The following is a 24,957-nucleotide window of genomic DNA, read 5'->3' as shown; positions in this document are numbered from 1 at the left end:
GAATTTGAATGCATTCATGAAGTAATTCGTATTTTTTGCTGCTAAATTTTCGTAATGTTATTTAATATTTTATAGAATGGTTTTAAAAAAAGTCAGTGATAATGAAGATTTTTGTCAGGGAAATTGATTTGGGGAATCTCGTAATGCCACGTCAATAAATGATCTTGGTTGCACTGCTAACCTTACTTAGATATTTGGCGAAGCAGGATCTCATTGGTGAAAGATTATTTTCTTTCATTGTTAAAAAAATAAGAAGAGCTGGGATTGAGTGTTGGTTCTTTATCGTTCATGAGCCGCGGATGAACTTCCTGTTGAAAAAAGGAAGATGCTCACTCTCTGCGCGTCTTACGTTTTTTTTTGAACTGCGAAATCGCTTCTCCACACAGCAGCGTCGTCTTTTCACACAGTGTGTGAAATGTGTTGGTGACTTCCCCCCTGTCGTCTTGGCGACGGGCGGGAGGGGATCGAGCCCCCCCTCCCCCTCTCTATCATCTCGACTTCCCCTCCGACTTCCGTTGGGCCGCACTTCGCTCCGCAGTCCACTCGCGCAGTTCTCGTATCGTCATTATAAGTGCCTCTGCTTCTGAGTCTGATCCCGCCATGAAGTTCCACAGGAGGGCCACCGTCTTATATCGGAAGAAAAGGTGCGCCAGGTGTTGCTTTTGTGTTCGTGTCGAACGTGTGTGTTCGTCTGCCTCGTGTCCTATGGAGAGAGAAGTGGTTTGTGTGGTGTTGGTGAATTGTGTCCAACACGTGTCCTGGAAGGTTGCGTGGAGGAGTTGCCTCCCTCCGCTCCCTTGAATCGTTACCACTTTGGGCGTACTTAAATCGGTTTCAAAAATGTCCGCAGTGCCATGGCGAAGAGTGCAAGGCGATCCGTTTATTCTCAGAATTTGAAATATTGCGTTTTCAATCACGGGGAGTAGCATTGAAAGAACAGGGGCGCAGCTAGGAATTAAGGCTAGGGGGGTTTCAGGCATAACTAATCCTGGGGTGCCTGAGGGAGTGGAATACTCGCTTAGGTAAGCGGGAGGTGCGGGGGGCCTCCCGCAGAACAAAAATTCATATAAACGGTTCAAAATGGTGAGTTTTGCGGACTTCTGAGGGATATTTTATTAATATTCACTGTATTCTATAAGTAATATTTGTCCAATTAAGTGAAATTGATTAAACTTAAAAATTTCTCTGAGCCTTGGGGGGGCGGGGGGGGGGGGGGTTATCCCCTAAAACCACCCCTCGCTGCGTCACTGGTCAAGAATATATGTATTCACAAATAAAAATATCGATTATTTATAATTATCTCATCATAACTTATTTCTCCGTGGAATTCGGATCGCTCTGCCTGTCAGCGACGCTAGTGTTGACTTTTGTAAACCTATTTAGATGCGCGGTAGGTCACGCCGTATGTAGAGGCCCGCAGTAGAATCCCCGATTGTAATATTCGTGCATGTGACCCAGGAGAGAAGTGCTTTGTGCTGTGCTGTAGTTTACCCTGCTCCTTGGAGTGGAGTTACATCTCTTCGGTTGCCATTGGATACAGTGATCGTTGATTCCTCATCTATCGAAAATTGTGGATATGTGCTCACACCCTGGTCCTTCCAGGATAGTGATATTTTTGCTCTTTTTGGAGCTCATAAATCACAGTGTGCGAGTTACACTTGTCGAGTTTTTGCTTGGAGTGTGAACTGGTGATGTCTTCGGCTTGTTGTGTTGAATCTTTTTTGAGTAGCATTTATCGTCGGAGACGTTTTGCGCTAAAAGTATTTATTCATCTTCAGGGACGTGAATGTTAGAGTATTCTGCATATGTGGTCGCGCCTTTAAACTTTTTCATAGAAGTCGCCTCTCGTTTTGCTGGCATCAGAGCGAACTGATTGTCATGGGGAAATAAGACAAAACTAGTTCTGTTTTCCACGATTTTTATTTGTATATTCTAAGTTTTCTATCGAATTCATTAATTTTCAGTGCTATATCCTCGCGAATGCAAATATTCTGAATGCATGAAGGGTCGATGTACACTCTTCCCCGCGGAAATATACTGTAATTAGGGATATATGAACTGATTTTTTTATGGAAGGTATTTTAATGAAATATAGCATAACTATTTGAAGCTATGACTGAATGGGGTTTTCTCGGGTGTCCATCCGGGTGTTAGTGTCAATTTTTTCTAACGTTTCGAAGGCCGAGATACACCTCATCTTCAGGGGATGATGCTGGAGCCATTGCCGTGACCTGCATTTGTACATGTATCGTGGTTGTGGTTTCTTTTCATTTATTTTTGTCAGACGAGGGGGTTAGATAATTTTGCTGTAATTAATTCCACCAATCGTTGATCATAGCTTCCGGTTGGGTGAAATGGGTGAGGGATCACATGCGAAACAAATATGGCGGCTTTTGTTTACGTCACGTAATTGAGTCGACATAAGTAGGTTGTCATTAATTTATTCAGAATACGAGAAGATTTCGTCAATAGTTTGAAGCTGAAGCGTGATATTGATGTGATTGGAGAGGAAATCAGGTATTTACTTCTACTACCGTTACATGATTGCTTATACATTTCAGTTAACACACTTTGCAGAAACCGGGAATTCGTAATGGTATTTTTATCCTCTTTAATGGTTATTTAACGTATTTTTTCCGCTTTATCTGCTTTGGTTGTTGTTTTGTTCAATTGATATTGCTACGTGTAGCGTGGATATGCCCTGCAGTCGTGTTTTTATATTTTGTCTACATCTACATCTACATAATACCCTGCGAGCCACCTCTACGGTGTTTGGCAGGGGGTGACCAATCACCAGCATGCAGCATGCATTTGGACTCCCACATGCACACCACACCGTCCATAAAACGTCCCGTATAATAACAAACTATACTATTATATGCTGTTAGAAATAATAATTGAATTAAGAATCATGCACTAAGTTTTACATAGGTTAGTAGGCTACACTACAAGTCATGCAATCTATTTACGAGTTCTATTGCTGCCGTTATAATCTCTTATTGATCGTGGAAAAAATGACATTCGGAATCTGTCTGTTCTGCAATCTATCTCTCTTATTTTATTTATATGATCTGATCTTCCGTAGTACGTTGGCGTCCGCAAGATATGGTTAACTTCGTCAGAAAAGGCACTGCTCTTGAATTTATCTAAAAGGTTTAGGCTATTTTTCAATCTACGATCCGACAGAGATTCCCATTCGAGTTTATCTAAGAGGTCAGTTACACTAACAAGACTATCGTAACGACCTTTCACATACCTGGCAGCTCTTCTTTGCACGCGTTCTAACTCTGTTATTAAGCCTTTTTTATGAGGGTCCCAAACACGGGCAGCGTATTCCAAATGTGGTCTAACGAGGGAAAAGTAGCTAATTTCTCTCACTTCGTCGTCGCACTTTCCTAATATTCTTTTAATAAAACCCATTTTACGATTAGCTTGACCGGTTATTTCTCGAATATGTTTATTCCACGATAGATCATAATTGAGTCTAACTCCTAGATATTTCACGGATTCAACCGCCTTTAATTGGGTGCCTCGAATGATATAGTTACGCTGTAGGGAGTTATTCTTCTTCCAGAAATTCATTACGACGCATTTTTCCAAATTTAATTCTTCGTCTAGACCATAAGATTTCAGTTTTATTATTAACTTTCCGTGGGGTACTTTATCAAATGCCTTTTTGAAATCAAGAAAAATCGCGTCTACTGGAATGTTGTCTTCCCCGGAGACTAAAATATCGTGGGCGAAAAGCGCTGAGTTTCGCACGATCTGCTTTTCCTGAATCCATGCTGAGTTCCCATTAATATGTTTTGCGCGTCTAGGTGTTTCATTACCGAGCTGACTACGATGTGTTTAGGGACTTTGCATGAGATGGACGTTAAAGATATCGGCCTGTAATTAGATGGCTGTTCCTTGTCTCCACTTTTAAATATTGGCGTTACATTATTAATTTTCCAGTCATTAGGTACTTCGTGTTGCTTGATGGATTTACTGAATATTAACTGCAAGTAGGGGGCAATTTCTGAGGCTAGTTCTTTATATACGCGAGAAGGGATTTCCTCTGGACCAGGTGATTTATTTGGACTAAGCGATTTCAATATATTTTCTATTCCGAGCGTACTAATGTCAATAGCTGGCATCTTATGTATACAGGGATTGTCATCGGTCTCGGGTGAGTTCTCGGAAGGCTCCGTGAATACGCTCTTGAAGTAGGCATTAATAAATTGGCTTTATCGTAACTGCTTGTCAACACACTTTTGTCGTCAGCATTAATTCACCCGCATCCGATAGAATGGATTTCATTATTAGTACTCTCACATATAAATATAACACATTCAATGCTTTTTGTCGATATCGAACGATCTGGAGTTTACGAAACCCTTTCTTTTTATGTCTGCTTAAACCACACGTCAGAATCCATTAGTTTCGACAGCAGCTTAAGCCTCAGATGATGGGCATCAATTGGAGATGATTACTGCGTACTTTCCGTGTGAATATTTCGACTTTTAATGCGTTAAATTTCTTTTAATGATCAGAATTTATTGTGCTGGTTTTTACTTTAGTTTGCAATTGTATTTTGTCCCTGGACAACATTAGGGCGGGTGAACGGTGGGAACGGCCTCACGCAACTTCTGCTTCCTTTGCCTATGACAACCAATATCATGCATTAAATAATATATTCACATTGTGGAAGGTTATTTGGGATTTCCACCGGGTCTGCAGGTTCTCCAACTCCATCTCGGACGACGTTTCGATGAACGAAGTGCCCATCGTCATCAGGGCATGATCCTGCGATCATTCTTCAATATATTCACATATTATAAAGATATAACTGAACTAATACGTAAACGAAACGGTAATTGGTGACAATTTTAGGTTTCCAATCCGAGTGGCGATGACAGCGAAGAATGATAAAACCTGTTGATTGATGAATTTGAGAAACATCGCTTGATGTGCACACTTTCACTGAGAATGTTGAATTTAGTGTATAATTCAGATAAGCCGGTAGATAAATAAGTTCATAGCATTATTTACTCGCGGAATAGCGAAAATAATCAATCCTAAATCGTATATCGTACTTCCTTAATTTTCAGTACGGTGCATAAACGATTTTTTTCGGTACTCTGCTAAAATGGAAATCACAAAGGGTGTTATTTGTTCATTTAAACACAGGTTTTCGTGAAAAATGTGAAAGCTAATAGGTATTCTTAAAAAAGGAGATTATCTTTGGAGCTAGCCATTCCGCTTTGCCTCAACCGAAGGGTGCTCTTCTCATTGGTCGTGGGTTTTAAATACCCTGGTGATGTAATCCGTTAGCCACGGTAGAATCGAGTCTACCACAATGCAACAGTGAATGAAGGATATTTTTCGCATCACCTGAGAAATAATACTCTTCTAATATGCGAAGTAAATCTAGCCTATAATGTGCTCGACGCCCAGTTCCCATCTTTACTCCATCACAATCGATAGTGAAATAAGTGAAAATGAATGAATAGTTCCATTGCGGTTATTCCATCTAGCAAGTTGAAAATACGCCTAGCAGTAAGTATTTTGAACTCCTTGATTCAATCTTATTAGATTCTGTGAATATTTTTTCCTCGCTTCTTCTCAGAACCGGTTAGTCCTCCTTCCTTCCGTCACGCCATTCTGGAAGCGGATGTTTCGCAACGAGGAAGCGGTCGGCGAACGTTTTGGCGCCATTGTTGTTCATATGTGCAATCGCGTAGGGTTGGTGGCGATCGATTTGATTCGACGAGTGTTTGCTGTGAACTGTTGCTGATATCGATATTAATAATAATATTTATTTGCTCTGGGTAAAATACCCCTAAGAGCACAAATTGTGCATTTGTGGTGAGCAAAGTACATACATTATACAGTTGATAACATATTAATTATAAGTGAATTACATATAAACAGAAATAAATAGCATATTGCAGTAGACAATTCAGTTTCGGTGTATCAAGATGAATTTAATCGTAACATGAAAACGTAAATGTGTCATTTAATAAGGTATTTTTAACATAATAATAAATAAAAAATTTGACAGTTGATAACATTTTATAACATTTTAATGAATAATAAACCAAAAAATTGTAAAAAAAGAGGAAAATCGTTGCAAATTTTATTGGGTATTAAAGTTTCGATTACATGACTATGAATTATAGATTTCTGAATTATGTTTTGCGGGAAAGGTGAGAACGAAGTTTTGGTTTGAAGGACTGAACATTTGAAATATTCTTTAAGTTGATGGGATGGGAATTCCATAATTTTGTTGAGCTTGCGAGGAAGGAGTGATGGTATTTGTTTGTTCTGTGGGTGGGGGAGTAAAGGTTTCTAGTATTCGACGCGCCTCTAGTATTCATAGTGCGGAACTGTGGTTGGTCCTCGAACATATCTATAAGGTATTTCGGTTCGGAGGTGGAGAATAAGGAGATTAGGAAAGCACTGAACAGATAATTACGTCTGTCCTTGACAGGCAACCAGGATAGTTTTTCCTAAAAGAGTACACATGTTCCTCGTCAATCTCATGAAAGTCATCGATGTCATCTGTCGTGAACAATCTGAATTTTGATATCTTCTCATGGGACATCTACTTTATGCCCCGCGAGCCGCCTAAAAGGCGTGTGACCTAAGCTACCTTCCCGCACGGAGCCAAGAGTGGAGACTTAATCCGGACCACGTGCACAGCTGTTAATTTCTTGTGTAGGTCGTCTTGGATGGATGACGTCATTTGATGGGTTACAATTTACTCGAGAAGAACCGTTCATTGACAAAAGGGATCGCTCCCTAAAGTATGAAAACAACACGACCGAACGTGTCTCTAGCACAGAAACGAGGAGTGGCGGAGAAACGCCGACACGATCGACACAAGTTCGTTACGTCATCAACTTAGCTCAGAAAGGGTTATAAAGTCGAGTTTTCGTCGCTAATAGGCGGAGAAGTTGGGACGGATCGAAAAGTGGATAAATGCGGGTCTCGTACACAACACTACACGCACAACACAGACAAAATTACTATCGCATTGTAAACTGGCTGGTTGTGGTGAGCATTGTCTACTGGTACAATAGAGAAGTACTTCGGGATAATCGGTTATTTATTTATTTAACGGTCGAAGAATCCAAGAATTTCTACATATCGCAATTGACCTATTCATAGCGTATTTCTAGTATTTAAAGCACTAAGTGAGTTAAGTGCCACTTCTGAGTGCATTTATATAAGAATTTTCTTATTCGGTGTGTATAAAAAAACTCCTGTTGTTTAAATCTATTCAGTGCTTCTGAACACGACGTTGGCAAACGGAAACTAACGACTTCCAGTCATCAGCTAGAAAAAATACGACTGCTGAAATTATTTTCGTGATAATTTAAAAAAGAGTACCTACGGTGGGGCGTTTATTTATTTTCTTTTGAGAACAAATTCTAAAGGATACCGCGTGCACAACTTTAGTTTGTCGTTATAATCTTTGTGTAAGAACTAATCGATTTAATTCATGCTGTCTCTCTCTGGACTGTCTCGTCTTAATGCTTTCCATTTGAAATCAAGTGTTTCAACAACGATCGTGGTTAGGAGTTAATATTCCTACTCCCTTAGGAAGATGAAAATTGTTTTTTGTTTTAAATTATGACCAATTTGATAAAATTCTAAGGAATTATGTATCACCTTAACTGTCTTAAGGTTATGTTTCCTTCTTGAAAATTCGAATGTGGTTTGCCAATAATAATTAATTAACAACTTGAGGTGGCCCCATGATGTCGAGATGCAATGGAATGATCGCATGAAACAGTCCATTTCTAAGCATCATCATAAATCACGCATCGCTTCGCACAATATCGGTGGACAGGCGATAGAATGCCATTGAAGCACATTAGCGCAGGAAGCGCTAATATGGAGAGTTACGGAATGCTATAAAAGGACACGCAGTTCGTATTCTTTGTGGACATCATTTCTACCGAGGATTCTCAGCACCGGTGCTCTTCTGCCAAGGTTCTGTTCACTCGCACATGCTATCGCTATAAAATACCGACGTGCTAATTAACTGAGCAATCTTCATTTGGGCCTTTTCACTCTGACTTGAAATCGTAAGAAATGATAGAATTCGGATAATGGAATGTAAAGATAAGTTACCACGGCAAATACATATAATATCTATATTACCTTAAGTTGTTCCCGATTACAAGCAATTCAATAGAGGACAAACACATCTTAAACCACTCACTCCCCGGAATATGGAGGTGGGACCTTCGGTTTGACAGGCGAGGTCTGCCTGAAATTCTATGCCTATGCTCCTAAAATTATATTATCGTCGGTAAAAATAGTATACTAAAACTATATTAGTAGTGGTAAAACTGTATTACCGTCGCAAATTCTTACTCATGCTCTATTCGCAATCCTATGCGTATCGTTTCGGCTAAATATCTTTCTTATGTTATTGGATCTGTGGGACTAAAAAGATATCGTGAGGTTCTAAGGTTTTGTTCTCCGTGTCGCTCTTAAATATGTCTCTTCTTCATTGCTTTAGCAATCCAATCCTGTCTCGTAGCCACAGTCTCTCTATAGGCCACCATTCAAATGTTAATGCTCTAAAACGTTTTCTTTTCTCCCTTTTTTTTGAAAAATCGCACCGCTTTACTTCGTATTTGATGAAGTTCACGAATCAAGTCTGACTGCGCCAGATCCAAATGATGAGTTGATCAATGTGTTATTTCTTTTATCGGATGCACATTCTCAGCAGTGGTGATTTGTTAAGGTTCAACAGATTCAGGCTTCAATTGTTGGAAGTGTTCCCGCCCCCCCCCCCTTCAAAGATGTCAAATCCTCCCCAACCCCCTTTCTCTAGGGTATAAAAATGATTTTCAAATGTTTTGCAGTGTCTTGTACCAGATGATGGCTCAGTGAGCCGAAACGCGTTGTACGCAGTAAAAAATTTTGTGGAAAAGTGCTACGATCTTTCATTTATTTAAATCCGCAAAGGTGTCCGTTGCTTAAATTAAGTTTACCCGCCGCCAATTTCTCACTCTCGCCGCAGAGTATCGCTGCGGTCAGTGGGTGGCTGCCTCCTTCCCCTTCAAACTGCCTCCTCTGCCAATTTTCATAAGACTCGCGTATAAATAGAGCGGAAAGTTGGCCTAGGTAGAAATGGCCGCTCGTCTAATATGCTATGCGTGTTCCCGACCCCCTGGAATTTCGACGCTGAAGCGGATCTATGAGTCTCATAAGCTGCTTGCATTTCCTCTTGTGTGCCTCTCGGCCTACTCGCTGCACAACACCTTGACAACTTTCTCTTCCGCGCGTTCGTAGGCACTGCCCCACACGAATGGTAATAGGCATGGACACACTGGTAATATCCGTAAAAATAGCATTTATAAAATGAGTGGATTGCTGCGTAAAGTTGCTTAATGTTAAAAAAATACTATAGTACACATGTAAAATGTTACTCGATCGGTGTTTCTCAGTACTCACTGCTATAGACTTAGTGAGCGAGGAATGTGAGACTCGAGATAAAAGTAGGTGGGAAAAACTTGGGCAGGTAGAGCAATTCAACTATTTGGGTAGCACATTAGAGGAAAACAGACAGAGTAGCAAAGACATCAAGAAGCGAATTGAACTAGCAAAGGAGGTGTTCATGAGTAGGAAGGAGCTTCTGAGAGAATCGTTATGTAAGAGTTTAAAGAAAAGGTTAGTGAAGAGTTTGATTTGGAGTGTAGCTCTCTACGGTGCGGAAACGTGGACACTGAGGAAAGAAGACGAGAGAAGATTGGAGGCAATCGAGATGTGGGTATGGAGAAGGATGGAGAGGGTGAAATGGACGGATAGGAAAAGGAATGACGAAGTGCTGGGTATGGTTGGCGAGAAGATGCAGCTTTTAGATGAGATACGGAGGAGACAGAAGGTATGGATGGAGTAAGTGCTTAGCGGGGAGGGGATGTTGAAAATGGTGTTAGAGGGTAGAATGTTAGGGAAACGATGGAGGGTACGGAAAAGAATATGATTTTTAGATAGATTGAAAGAGAGTAGGCCTTACAGTGAATTAAAGAAGGCAGTGCTGGAAGGAAGGGGAGGCTTTCAGATCACTTCTTGATATATATCTTGAATAATCCATGGAAACCTACCTTAATCGGTAGAATACTATAATAAAAAACTGCTATAGAGAAGCATTCTCAATAGGTAACATCCAATGAATTCTTTCCTTACTATTATGCTCGTAGCTGTAAGCAGTCTACTTTACGTAGAATGCCCACTATGCCTTTGCTATTTTACTCTCCATTTCTTTACAGCCCCTTCTAGTGCTGGATACTCAGGTCTCTGGGTGGCAAAAATCTGTCAACTCTTCCACGTTTGGTTTTCCTACTTAATTATTTGTACTGGACACCCCCCTTTTGTTGCATACTAATATCTAAGTTTTGACTTTATTGATTTTCGGCTGATATCTTGCCATTGGCCTCAGCATATTCATAATCAAATTCTTCTCTGTATCAGGTATAGTTGCTCCCCATGTTGAAAATCCTGAAGGATGCTTTCATAGACATGTTGTCAGCAAATTTCAACGTATTCGCAGCCATTATTAAGAGTCTAATTAAGAAATCGAGGCTTTGTGCCTGCACCAAAGTCATTCCGTCTTGAGTGACGATATGAAATATCTTGAAAGTTGTGCTGCACATTTCTTTATGGCCCTTCCGTCATCTAGAATACCAGATTGGCTCTTTAAGTAATCTATACCTATATGCAATTCGGATTCTCTCCATCGGAATAGGCCTGCATGCCCACGCCCTCTGTGCAGTGGGCCCTCGTTGTCAAGTGCAGCCATGGCGTCGGCTATTGTTGTGTGTGTCTACTCCCCCCGCCGTTACCTGGCTCCCGTCTCTGCACCCCTGCCGTTGTTCAGTCGGGAGGGGAAGCAATCGTGTTCACCCTTTCTCCTGGCCATTCCTCTCGCCACTGTCAATACCAATCCCCTTCCTGCACACATTACGTCCCTGGTTTACCCTGTGTGTTGTTCTTTCTCGTTCAGTGTCAATATGGAAGTGGACTCGTTAGCCAATTGTATCTTATCGCCGATTATGGTAGTGTTTGAATATTTTTCTGTCCGTATTTGGTTTCGTCGCCAATTCACAAAACTATTTGCGACGAGCATTCTGCGAAATTCACCCTTTCGCAGATGAATTGATGACGTAAAGAACTCATTCCGGGCTAATACTCGACCTTGTGCATTGCCCTGGAGTGGTTCGTCGCTGATCACTCTCTAGTGTGTGATTCCATTCCACAGTGCGTGCTTCTATGTGAACGAGTTCATTAACTGAACCTCTTATGACATCACCAACTAATGATATGTGGGCGGCAATCTTAGCGTGTTCTTATTTTAAACTTTCAGGTGGATGGCTAAATTGGGAAGGTTGCTTGTTTTTCGTAACGTATCTTTCCCGTTCATGTACCGAATTGTTTTAATAAATTGCGATATCGGGGCAGAGTGAACGACCACGTGTCATATGAAAAACCGCAATTGTTATTTTAAACAGGTCTATGAGTGTAAAACATGTTGATTAATGCAAGAAGGTATATGTCGTTATGACAAAAAAGCTCGTATGGTGTGCTTTGCACTTCAAGGAACTCTATAAAAATGAAAGGTAAATCTTTATCGGGCAACTTTTTGAGTTAATAGCAAATAAATTCTTTGTTGAAAGTCGAATCAGGTTAATTTCACAATTAAATATTTCCAAATAATCGCGAAAATTTGATAATCATTAAATGTCTCTTAGGTTTTGAAATTATATCACGGGATGAATTTTAATCCGGGATTACTGGCTAGTTACTGAAAATACTATTAATATTCGTATAAGACGCTGAAAATCAATTAATTTTGTCCAACATCTAACGTTGTGGCATGAAATTGGAATTTGGCAGTATTATGTTTCGAAATGTCATAGGGTACGTTGCATATTCCCTGATAAGGAACTGGTTTCGGTGATATAAATGATTATGAGTCGATGAAGGAATGCCTGTCGAGGCATAACTTACAGTGGTATATTCCCATATTTAAATTAATAAAAGTATTTATACTGCGTACAACGGCTTGTACCAGATGCTGCCTCTGTAAGCCGAAACGCGAAGTAAAAAAATGCGGAAAAGTGCTACGATCTTTTATTTATTTAAATATGCCTAACTTCCACCTATTTAAGCCTGAATCTGTTGAACTTATGTTATATTCCAACTTGTATTTTTTTAATTAATATCTCAGCCCCTAACTCAATACGCGGCTCTACTTCGTATTTTAAAGAGAAATTGTTCCCATTTTATTTCAGTTTTTGCTTTCTGTTCAATAATAAAGTGAGAATTTTTTTAAGGCTTTACCTACTCTTCTGATTATTTGAAGATTTTCGAATTGTTAGTTTCTACATTCCTCAAAAATAAATTCTAATATTTTCGGTATTTTCATCCAGTACCTCCTCCTCTCCTAATTTCCCCTACACCTTCCGTTTAAGTGCAAATTAGCTGCACTGAAAATCATTTGCGCCCTGACAGTTATGTAGTAACATTGAATACTGCGTTGCATTAAAATTATTTTGTGGAATAATGCACCATATCATTTCAATACGGACACACTTCGATCCATTTCGTCAGAATCTTCGGAGTTCATGTATAGTTGTCATCCAGTAAAACTGTAAATTCTCCTTGGTATTTCGCCCTATTCATTGTTATATTTTATGTCAATAAATAAATGTTTTGTCTTGTCTCCCCTCGTGCATGCAATCGCATCTTTTTATCGCTCATAACATTTTCTTGTTCTTTTCCGCAGCTCGCACCAAATGGGGAAGAAAGCCACCGGGACTTCCATAAACAGATCTGAGAGCTACAAGGAGCGGGTGCAGAAGGTAAGTCGCTCAAAAATCCCCACTTTTACATTTATAGTATATTCTCTATTTTCCGTGTTAATGTATGTAAGGCGAGGCCCGAATAATATAAAGAACTCGGATAATCAAGAATGAATGTGGCCGGAGTATCCGAAATTTTATTTCGTAATTTGGAAAATATTTGTATTTACATACGTATTTATATGTATTTTAGTGGGATACATAAAATAATTTCAGAGTTACTTCGTTGTTGCGTTCAGAATATCCTTTTAATTTTATACGCAATGAGGTGGAATTAGCCCGGAAAATCCGGAAAATATATTATCGGGAGGCGGGTAATCGAGAGGTTATCTTTATATGCATCTTCTTTAGTTTTTCTTTTCTAATTTTTTCCTCAATTTTGTTTCATACTGCAGCGAAACATACCCTTACAGTTGGTAATGACTTGACGTGAGCCCGTGTGATAATATTTATGATCTTTAAGAGGTCTCTCCACCGCAACCAGTCCAATTTCATAGCATTAATTATTATTTTGAAACTTAACTTATCATCTTGGAATTTTACAGAGCAGGTAGAGTGGACCATTGATAAAAGTTTACACTCATCTCGGAAATAAAAATTTCATGTCTGCGTTTACTCTGAGATAAAATCTTCACGTTTGAGATGTAGATGGTTTTTGAAAATGATCTCTCGTATTTTTTTCCGAAATTTTTCATCTTACTGAGTCCGTTTGATGCCAAATCCTAGAGAAAATTATTTTTATTTCCATAATGGGCCATTTTTATTCCAAAAATATTTTAGCTGAAGAACAGCGCGAACTTTTGCGCATAACTCGTGGATCTTGTGAAACCTAACTAACACTCTTTTTTTTTAGATATCTGATCTGCTAGTGATAGACGTTTTCAAGTTATATCAAGCTTAATTTACGTGGCTAAAATTTTCTAAATAACTTTGAGTAAATTTACTATAATTTGATCCACCAAATTAATTGTAACAATGAGACGTAGCAACCAAAAAAACCAATAAAAGAATTTCAGCAACGCTGAGAATGAGGCGAAATCCATGTTTGTCTTCAACTTATTTTGCTCATCGTCCTCTACCTCGTTCTTTGGGAAATCCAGCTTTAGATCATAGTGACATTTGGTCAGCGAAATTAAAATCGATCCTTCTTTAATTTTCTTACCATTTTTTCTTCGTTTTTTTCCTTGCTTCAAAATTAATCAATGCGTTCGCATCGCCGAAATTTGATTTTATGGAAGTGCTCGCTTTGTTCCGGGTAGTCTCTCGCCATGGCGGTTGCGATTTATTTCGAGTATCCTTCCGCCTCGCGAATTATTCCGAAGTCAGCGAAAGGGTAGTGCACGTCTTTTCCGCTTTTGCGTCAGCTTTTGTTTTCTTTCGCTTTTCGCCCCATCAGCCCGAATTAACCACTCATGATACCAAAGAGTGCGAGCTCTCCTAGTTGATCTGCTTTGCAGTGCAGTGGAATTTCGGGGGATACGCTCTGGGCTTACAGTCCGCCCGGCGAGAGATGACAGTTCAAAAGGAGAACCCTGCGCCAGCACAGTTTGCATGCAGCCAATCGCTGTCCCCCAAATGCACCTCACACCCTCGCCTAGTCATACAACGTTGTCAACAGCATGTGGAGCACCGAAACAAGCCTGAACCGCCAAAACACGCCCTTTCTTCGAATCACCAGAACAAGGGATACTTCCTTTGGGTCCTTCTCGCTCGTCGTCCCCGCCGGCTCCTTTCTTCAAGAACCCTTTTGTTTACAAGTGACGTGGGCGTTTCGCTTCCTTACCTGAACCTTCTACCTGTCATCGGACAACTCTCGACGGCCAGACTGTAGATTGCGTGACCATTCAAGAACAAGTAATTTGCGGAGAACGTTATCTCAGATATTTATCTTTAGGTGCGACCGAAACTATAAAATACGAGGGTTGCGTTTTCCTTTGGAAGGAACTTACACAAATACTTGGCCATAATTTAAATCCCCTCGTCAGAGCTTACCTCAATTTTTATTTCATTTACAATTGTATGTTCCAATTTTGTGTCTGAATATCTCCCGCTTATTGTAGCGACTTGCGGGCTACTTCTCAAAATGACGATGAGCACTCAGGTTCAATTTATGGAATAGTTCTCTAGGTTGAACTATGCAAGTGAACGATTCTACTTAGAAAGTTTCTTACCATCAGGTGCGTCACATTTAAGACAACTGAAATGTAAAAAAATATGATTTTATCACACATTCCCACATCCCGTGTTTTTTTCCTGTGGATGAGAAAATTAGGAAAATAATGAAAAACCCATCCAGTGAACCCATCTTGGATGCGATTATGTAAGTTCAGTAATATTTTATCATTGCCGATTGTGGTATACGTAGTTTAAAAATGAAGAACTCTGTATTTATCGTTCCTCTTTCCGGCGCCTACTACTCGGGTTATCCGACGGGAAAAATCGACGACCTTCTCTATTTCGCAGATAGTTAATGAATTCATGAACTCAAGCCGATTCAATGTCCACCGTATATCAACTACTCCCCTTTTATTTTGAAGGTCTCGCGTGTTTTTTCTGTTGTTTACACTCTTGTGAGCGATTCTTTCCCTCTGTGAATGGTTCTCGGTGAAGGAGTCGATGAAAAAGATCTCTAATGGCATCACCAACTGATGAAAAGTTGGTGTTCATTCATGTTTCCTTATTTTCATTTTGCGAGAGAGTGTATTAGTGGGGAAGATTATAGTTTTCGTCGTAATTTTTTTCCTTCCCTCGAACGAATGCGATTCCGTGTTTCACGGTGGTCCCTCCCATTGTTGATGACCCATTTGAATTCTGGTATTCGCCAATCGAACGAGATTTACGTGCACTTTGCTGCTGTCGGCTTCAAAATGATGTGCCGCTGTACTTATGTAGACACGGCACTGCATTAAAGGACTCTGCGCACCGTAAAATTAGCCGTTTTGTCAACTTCATGAACTTTGTAACTCAACCTTTGTGACTCAAGGGAAAACTACTACGTCTAAAACATTCACCTTAAAAAATAAGTTGCAAACATTAATTTAGATTAATAGAATGGCCTTAGAGTATTTTTAGAAGGCATATTTTGTTGTAAAATAAATGTTTAAACAGTTTACCCCGAAAGAAAAAATAAAATTTATAAAAACTCTTCTTAATTTATTTGAAAATTTTCTATGATCCGAAAATACATGATTTATTAGTAGTATAGATTATGGATGGAGAAATACGCCAGAGCGAACGAATGCTGCGTTGCCGCGTCTTGCGCACGAAACTTTGCTTCCTGGTAACCGGCACTGGCCCAGCGCGGCCCAGTTTGGCAACATGGAATTGATAGAAGTTATTAGCATTCAAAAATATCAATATTTTCATAGATTATGGATCATAGGAAAATAAAGGCCTTCTTAGGGCCATCCGCATTTCATGCCCCATGTTATTATGGCACTGTCGCGGGTGTGAATGCAAGGTTGCATCATCAAGGGGTGTTAAGATGAATCAGTCGGGTATGTTTAGAGATGAGGTGATGTGGTTTACGAAAGAAAGAATGGATAAAAGGTATCTGTGGAGCGTAATACGCGAAGGAAGAATAAGTCATGTCATGAGTCAAGGAATATTCACCCAGTAACTCGAGGTTAGTTTGGATAGGTGAGGGTAAAGCTCACCCACTACCAATCCTCAGGGTTGTGAATAACACACATTTAAGGTTGGAGGACCCATTCCTTACCCTGGGCCACCTCGCACTACGAGGATTACATTCGGGGGTGTCCGAAGGCCTCAGTCGGGATTTGATCCTGGGACCCCTAGTTAAGAAGACAAGTGCTCTTCCCACTAGGCTTCCACGTTCTCATTGAGGTATTTATTGGAGCGAATGCTTAATGGAATAATTCACAGAGGAAAGCCAAGAGATCAGGACGCAAGGAAAGAGAACTTCAGGGAACTGGAGAAATTGCTTTGTAAAGGATGCAATAAATATCAATTTTAAGTTTTTAGTGTAATGCGTGTGAACGATAAACTTCGGCTCAAAAAGGTTTCCCTTGGAATTGAGTGCCGCTACTTTCACTCTTGAACAGAATTTGAATTTCTCAATTGTTCAGTGCCATTCAATTTCACGCACTTGGAAATCGAAGTGAAGAGAAATGCCAACCATCTTTGATGTTATCACCCTGACGGAATCTTTATTATTGCTAGAGTTTTAGAAAATAGAGGAGAACGATTAAATTTCCTTAGCTGTTTTACCTGTAGCTATCAATTTGTTCAGCTACTCCCAAGTTTTCTTTTAGGCGATGAAGAAACGTTAATGAAAAGGCGTTGTGAACGGAATTGTATCCTTTGAGTGAAAAGTAAACAAATGCTTTAGATACCGTGTCAGCCTGCTTCATTTACCTGCCCTTATGCCTGAATCACACGCCATCATTTTATCCGACATTTCCGAGTGATCACTATCGCTATCACTAGAGTGATCACTTGCGAAATCATCGTCGCCGCCAATTGTTTTTCGCGATCACGGTCGCGATGAGGATTCCCATAACTTTTTTCATCACTCGTCCGGTCGCTTTTTCCGTCGCTAAAACCGTCCCTAAAACCCCATATCAGCCAATCGGAACGCATGCCCGTATGGAGCGATTGCAGCGCAACGTTTGACAATTGTGGGAACGACATGGGTAAACATAAACACCCTATGTATTTTTGTTATGCGGTTCCTATGGCAACGAGCAGTGATTTCGGAAGTGATGCGAAAAGCGACGGCGGGAGGGACCGTGTGATTCAGAAAAATGGTCACTAGAGCGATCACTTGAATTCCCGTCGCGTAAAGCGATCGCTCTAGTGATTACTTTTCGCGACGAAAGAAAATAATCGTATGATTCAGGCTTTAGGTTGACGAGCAACAGTGGAGCAAGTCAAATTTCGTCCGTGAGCATTAAGTGGCGCCTCTCGGATTGTTTTTTCGCCGATAATTGCGTTGTGTTTAGCTCAATTGAATCATCTCGCATTGTGTGCGTGTGTTGTTTGGCTTGTTGGCGAGAGGAGCGGAGTGAGAGCGAAAGTCTTCTTCGATTTCGCATTTCATCCCCCTCTCTCTCTTCGACGATGTCCCCCCCCCTTGTTTGTTGCGTGCGCTGCTGCGAATGCTCTTCTCAGGGCCGGGCGTTCGTCGGAATGCCGTCCCCCCCTTCGCTCCATCGATCCGCCCTCCCCTCCGCTGCACCCCTCCCTCCCCCTTGGATGCCGCTGCGGCTCTTCCGCTCCCTCTCTCTCCTGCTCCTCGCCAAAACAGTCTCCTCTCTTCATCCCCGCCGCTCACTGCCACACTTCATCCCTTCACTGCAAAGCAATCCTCCCTCACTTCTCATGCTTTTCATTTACAACATCCCACACATTTTCTCAATAATTCCTCTCTCCTCTTAACTCTTGCATATCTTGTCCATATCTCAGCCAAAACCTGGCCTCCCTATCCCGTGAATGTAGTAGATACCTGCACCCTCTGCAGTGTCTCTCAATTATCACCTGCACATATCTCACTGTAAACCGTCGTGTTTGACCTTCTCCATGCCCGACATTTATCCCTAGGGCATCTCGATTCGTCCCCCAGCTATGTTGTTCAAATCCCTGTCATATCTTGTTCCATGTGCCTCCCTCTATCATCTCCTACATATCTTCAAGAATATCCTCCCATGTTTTTCATTTGTCACGTCTCTCACTATAGATTACCTTAGTTCATCCCCCTCAATATCTCTTATTTAGAGCATCTTAATTCATTTCTCATCTACTCCTGGAGTATATCGTTAATAATCTCGTGCACACCCGTCCCGCGCCCCTTATCTTCCCTCCTGCACCTTCCTTCGTATCTCCCCTTGCGACACACACACACTTCTCGTGTCTGCGGACGACGGCGTGGAGTTTGTGCGAAGGGCTCCCTGCTAATAGTGTCGTTCACCCGTGGGAGTGCTGACTTTCCGCAACGATCGCAGTGGTTTCATTCATCGTGTTTCGTGTGTGTACATATTTTGCCAGTGGATGCGTGTGTCCCGGTGTGGAGGGCGTGAGTGATATTCGAAGCGAGGATCGGGGGCCTGCATGGCCCGCGCACTGGCCCCTGCTATTCCTTCGAGGCCCTCCTCCTCTTTTCGTCGTTGGGCCCCAAATCGCGGCGCATGGCCGTGCCCGCTATCATCTCGGCCGAGGTGAGTCCATCCACACACACATTGCATTCCGTATTCGCACTCACAAGCCGTCCCCTGCAATATTAGGAGACACTTATTGGCGGTTTAACATTCAGCCAATCGGCGAAAAAGCCTTTTAATGGTGGTTGGATATGGTGAGGTACCATGAGAAGCCCATGTTAGAGTAAGGGTTAGCATACGGGCACTAGACAAGGTTTTCTCGAGTTTAAAACCGGACGAGTGTGTCCATTTTCTCCGACGTTTCGAAGTCCGAGACGTTCCTCGTCATCATGGAATGGTAGTGGTACCATGGCAATGGCCTGTATTTATTTATTCTTGTATCGCAGTTATTTTGGTAACCGGGTTGCTCTCTAAGTGTCTCTGTTGAAATTTCGATTTTCCAATCGGATTTCTATTGTTGCCTTTGTAAACGTTCTGTCCCAACAATTGTATGTTCGGCTGGGTATTTCCGCTTCATCAGAAAGCATTTATTTGGATAAACTCTCACCCAGCTGCCCAGTTCAGAAAACCTTATTCGGTCAATTCGCCGGAAAGCAACATATCTTTCTTCAGAGGGTCACTAACTTGGGCCGTATCCATAGTGACGTGATATTGTGTCACGTGGAAGGCGTAGGATTTGCGGAATAGAGCACTAATGCAGTGTTCCTAGAAAAATCACTCAAGAGAAGCTCAGTGACCTATCATCAGCGAGTAAACGTACAAAATATTTTACTATGCAGTATTTAATTTGATTTGCCGGCCTCGGTGGCGGCAGGGTAACGTCCTCGCCTGCCAAACAAAAGGTCGCGGGTTCGAGTCCCGCCTGGGTAGGTTTCCCCTGTCCAGGGCAAGGTTGTTCGTGTACGTTTACTTGTTAAATTTGTTGAAGACCTCGATTTAAAATGGCCAATATGAGCTGTATTCGGTGGATTGAGAATTTAAAAAAAAATATGTGGCTAATATTTTCTCCCGGGCTCTTTGATGTTTGAGTATCGCACATCACGTGATGGATGCGTATGATGGTTGCACGTGTTCGTTGAAGAGGTCGCTGCCTACTCGCCCCCACTACTTTTATTCATACTCCAAGGTTACTGCAATTCGAAGCAAATATGGCAGCCAGGGTTGCTGAATGTCCTTTTTATTGTGTCTTTTGGTTGCTAAGTCACATTGTTACAATTAATTTGGTGTTTCAAACTATAATAAAACTCAAAATTATTTAGAAAAGTTAATCCAAATTATTCGCCGGGATAGCATCAAACCAATTTCAATGGCAGCATTTGTTTAAATCAGGAAATTTTGTCTGCGTTTCCCTTATTTTATTGAGAAAACAGTATTTTTTCTTGACAATATAGCTGTTTTATCTGCATAATTGTAATTTTATTTATTGTGTTATCTTTTAGCTATTATTTATGTACGTAAACAACCAATGCGTCAAACCATATTCAAGAATAATAAGAAACGTATGATAAGCCTTTGTGCCGTTTTTGGTGGTGAAATTAATGGATAGACAAATAAACAATAGATACTATATGGCCGTATAATTGTTGTGCTTAGTTTACACGTTCCTTCTGCAGGCGACTGCATTTCAGCTCGCATTACTCACACAACAACATACACTTTAATTATTTCGCTCGGATTGCATATCGATTGTTATTTATTTACGCTGTCATTTGCGTGGATTTCCTTTCCACAGGCTTTTTCTCCTTTGAATTTCAATAAACTATTACGTAAGCACTTCTGATAGTTCTGATGGCACTAAAATTAATCACTTGTTATATCATTTGCATTCTTAATCATCGAAAAGGGGAGTGGAAACACCTGCAAAAATTATTGCCTTGGTCTCATAAATTATTATTAGATTATCGCATACATTGTTTGTCTTTGTTAACCTTGCCGTGAACGGTATTTCGAGCATTGGTTTACTCTGAAAACAAAAAAGGATAGAAACTCTTTGGGTTATGCTTATGTACGCATTATCTATTCAAAAAATGTTAAACTATTAAAAATATATAATTAATTCACTTTCAATGCTGTGCTGCCCAAGCCAGCGTCATATTGGTCGTAGGTTTAAATGCCCACTTATCAACTTAGGACGGTCCACCAATGGCTTAAGAGTTGTTTACAGATCTGTTGTTACGTGCCGTTGGAAGGGCGTATTATTTACCCCGTGGTGTTAATCGCTGCGTGCGCATCCGGCGTAGTGAGATTTATTTACAAGGATCGTAAGAAAGGCACCAAATTTTGATTGCCCTTACTCACGAACACGATTTATTATTTTCCATCTCATCCTCCCTTCGCATCTCGCATCTATCCAATCAAAGAGTCAAAATTGAATTAAAATTATTTGCAACATTCTCAATTCGAATATCGATTCTCCAAAATTACTTTCCTTCGTTGGAGCCGTTCCACTCTTTCCCATTCCTTTCTCCACTTGCCTATTAGCCCCTGACTTTCTCTTTTCAAACGTTCCCCCTACTACCGCCTCTCATCATTGCCTAAATTTCTTGTAAGGGATAATTTCGACCCTTTTCTGCTCTCAGATTTGCTATGTCCCATGAATCTGTGTAATATTGTCTCATACGTTTTGTTGTTGTTTATATTGAAAAATTGTTGCTCATATCCATTAATATCTTGTTACGGTTTTACTTTAAATCGGCAGAAATGCTGTATGTGAAGAATTAATCGAATAAATAAATTAATAAATCTGTCGAGGCGCTATAATAATTACAGGTGACGTATGGAGTTCCGTTATCTCTAAAGCAGTATTCACCGTATTCACGCTTCGAACAGTTGACTGCTATTGCAGTAGTCGACTGTCAAGGTCGTCTCGTGCGTGTGAATAGCTTCTGCGAAGAGTATGCGATTCCATCGAGGTCTTGATTCGATCTATTAGCGAAGTTGAAGCTGCTCCACGTATAACGCAGTAGGAGTTGTCGGCCATGGATACGTCGCAGAATGTTGATTTAACTACGCAGGAAAAAATAAACATTAAATACGATATAATTCTTTCCCGGCGAAAGATTTATGTGAAGTATTTCAGGCTTTCCTTAGATTTAAATCGTTGTGTGTCGCCAACGTTTCAACGAACGACTCGTCCATCGTCATAGGGGTGAATGAATAAGTTTTTACCGAACAAAAAAAAAACAACGGTTAAGATGAAACCATTGAGACCCCCACCTCAATGGCTTTTATGCTCAGTCAAACCTGTTCATCCTCGCTGATGACGATTACCGAGTCGTCCTTCGAAACGGTGATCATACACGACGATTGTGCGTGTTGTAGGAGACACCAGCTGTAGTCCTTTACGAAATTAATTTTAAATTTAGGAGTACGCTTTAAGAGATTTGACTGGTTAGTACTTATACGGAATGCACAAAAAATTATTATAAAAGAACTGACATTGAGGGTTTAAGCAGAATATAAATATTGTATTGTAACATAGCAACTAACAAACAAGCAGAATTGCTCCGTAAAAGGTATGTCCCGTCAATATTAATGACTTACGGGGTAACTCGCGTCAATCTTTAAAAATGGCCAACGTTTCCTCTCCTACGCCGGAGACCTCATCGAGGCTAATGACGTCGTCGTCTTCAATTGGTGGGTGCTGGCAGCGAATTTTTTGGACGCCTTTCGTTCGGACAGGAAGCCATGTTTCGCTAATCTTAGGTCCTTTGTCTCTTCTGAAGTTTTCCCGATGCTTTATTAATTTCCAAGGCCTCCCGGAAGATTCTAGTCTTAAAATTTGTTTCTCAGGCGAGAATTTTCGGGTTGATTGCATCGATGAGGTGGCGTGTTCCGCGATCGCTGATTTATCCCAATGCTCATTGACTCTGGTTCTGAATCATGCGACCAGTTTCAATTGTGTCTCATTTTGATTATTTCATTCCCTCCGTTTTCAATATTTCCCTTCCCTCGAAATCCCAAATGATGTCTCTTATTTGCGTGCGTGGCTTAAACACGCTTTTTATACTCTTACACTTTTTCTTCCTCCAACATGTTTTGTAATACGAATCCTAGTTTTTTAAGGGCTCTGCCACAAATATTATCTATCAGTGTTCCAAAAGACAGCCTTGGATTTTTCCTTCCAAATATTTCAGTTAATCTGACTTCCTCATGTTTGTACCATCCACAACATATGCATGGGGATATTTGGCCGACCTACGTGAGAAATGTACTGCCATGTATTTACTGGGATTTAGTGAAACCTGACCTACACGATTTTTTCTGTCCCTCCCGAGCGATTGCTCCAATGATGCCGGAAAAATACTATTTCACGCTATAATATTCCGCGATGACTCCAGGGATAGGTCCGTCTCCGTATCATTTTCAGCGACTGGTACCGTCTTTCAGCCAATTAGAACGCAGCGGCGATTGTAACGTCACACTTGGCTTGGTGACGGAAATTGACGGAATTAGCGATTGAAAGAGAGCCTGTGGGAATGACTGTGTGATTCATTATGTGTGTTGGGTCAATGGGCGATCTCTCTTTTTTTGTCCTTTAAAACCTATCGCTGGAGATCTATCATTCTGAGGGGAGAGAAAAAATGATTGCGTGGTTCAGGGTTCATAGTTCTCACTGCATTTTCCTCGCGGGGGACTCGATAAGAGGATTTCAAAGTGAGATTGGTCGCCGATTTCGCTGTAGGTGGCGGTATCGTCAGAAAATGAACGTTCTTTAAAGCCAAATTTCTAAGAGCAAATGCCATTTTTATAATATGTATGGAGCAAATGGTGGCTTGCCGAAAAAAATGAAAAATATGAATTTGGAAATTTTATCTTGTTTTCCTATTTTGAGAACGGGAGTGTGGTATAATGTTGAATGGGATAAGGTACTACACGTATTTTGGAAAAAAAAAACCTTTTATTTGACTTATTGTAAGTAAATTTCAGTTTTTCATCAAGTAAGGAAATTTCATCTATTGTTATTGTTAAGTTTATTTTAAATTCTTCGCTGCTGAAATTTTTCAAAATTAAATTGGACGGCATTAATATCAAGATTAAGGATTTTATTTTCATTGACGTATGCAATTAAGTTACTTAAGAAATAATATTGGAATAGCGCTGAAACAAACGTATGCTACAATGCGTAATTAAGGAATTTTACGCCAATTCCAACTTGATAGAACGTTATGCCAATTATTCCCTCTTTTCCAAGCTTAGAGCTTTTTTTCTGTGAATGCATCTATCCGTCTTCGAGGCAAAGGCCTCATCACAGTTAATTCGTCGCTTATATACCGTCTTTAAACCCGCCCTGAGTCACGGAAAATTCCTTAACTTAATTTTTTTTTAAGGAAATAATTACGTTTATAGGGATTAGGCCCTGTTCGCAACAACTTCGTCTGACTTAAATTGGCGTAAATATGGAATCGAAATCTTTAAAAGAGCTTCTGCTGGTTCGCAAAAACTTACACAGGCGGCGTGACTTGACATAAATACCACGTAGCCGTGATTGAATCTGGACCCAGCTGTGAAGCAGCGAGAATAAAGAAAGGAGTGAGACAAGGATGTGCTCTGTCCCCTGCAATTTTCAATGTGCTCATGAGAAATTCACTAATTAAAACAAAGATATGCTGCAATATGCTGATGACATAGCAGTCTGAGAAGGGTCAGAGAGAGACATGAAGGAGCTTCTATTAACTAAAGAAAACATAATGTCAAGATATGCGCTGGAAATCAATGCAAAGACAGCATAGGTAGTGGTCTGCCGCAGAAAGGAAGAGGTGAAAACCGAATTGATGACTTTTGTTGAAAATGATGGTTTGACTTGGTTGGAAATTTCACATATGAATTTAGTAACATTTTCGTTGTGACAACCTTATATTCATTAGAAGGCCTTCTACTCCCACTGACTCAATGCATATAATGTCATACTCACCCTGTGTCCTGTATTTGAATCTAATGATATCGCACAGTGCGAAACTGGATATTAATAATTGAAA

The 24,957-nt window shown here is 40.6% G+C and overlaps 1 protein-coding gene across 10 annotated transcripts in view; it reads left to right on the top strand.

Moving 5' to 3' along the window:
* LOC124167378 (rho guanine nucleotide exchange factor 11) overlaps positions 1-24,957 on the top strand; it is a 558,219-nt gene that overhangs the window by 358,313 nt on the left and 174,949 nt on the right. For all 10 annotated transcript variants that reach the window (XR_006866674.1, XM_046545401.1, XM_046545404.1 and 7 more), the window contains one exon: positions 12,788-12,863. Coding sequence is in view for 9 of the 10 variants with exons in the window: in XM_046545401.1 (XP_046401357.1) it covers positions 12,788-12,863 (76 nt within the window). In the remaining variant the exon portion in view is untranslated. The remainder of the gene's footprint in view (positions 1-12,787; positions 12,864-24,957) is intronic.

The sequence above is a fragment of the Ischnura elegans genome, chromosome 10 (assembly GCF_921293095.1).
Source record: "Ischnura elegans chromosome 10, ioIscEleg1.1, whole genome shotgun sequence".
NCBI classification, from domain to species: domain Eukaryota; kingdom Metazoa; phylum Arthropoda; class Insecta; order Odonata; family Coenagrionidae; genus Ischnura; species Ischnura elegans.
Note: the sequence above shows the minus strand (reverse complement) of the source record. Positions and strands in the feature narration are given on the sequence as shown.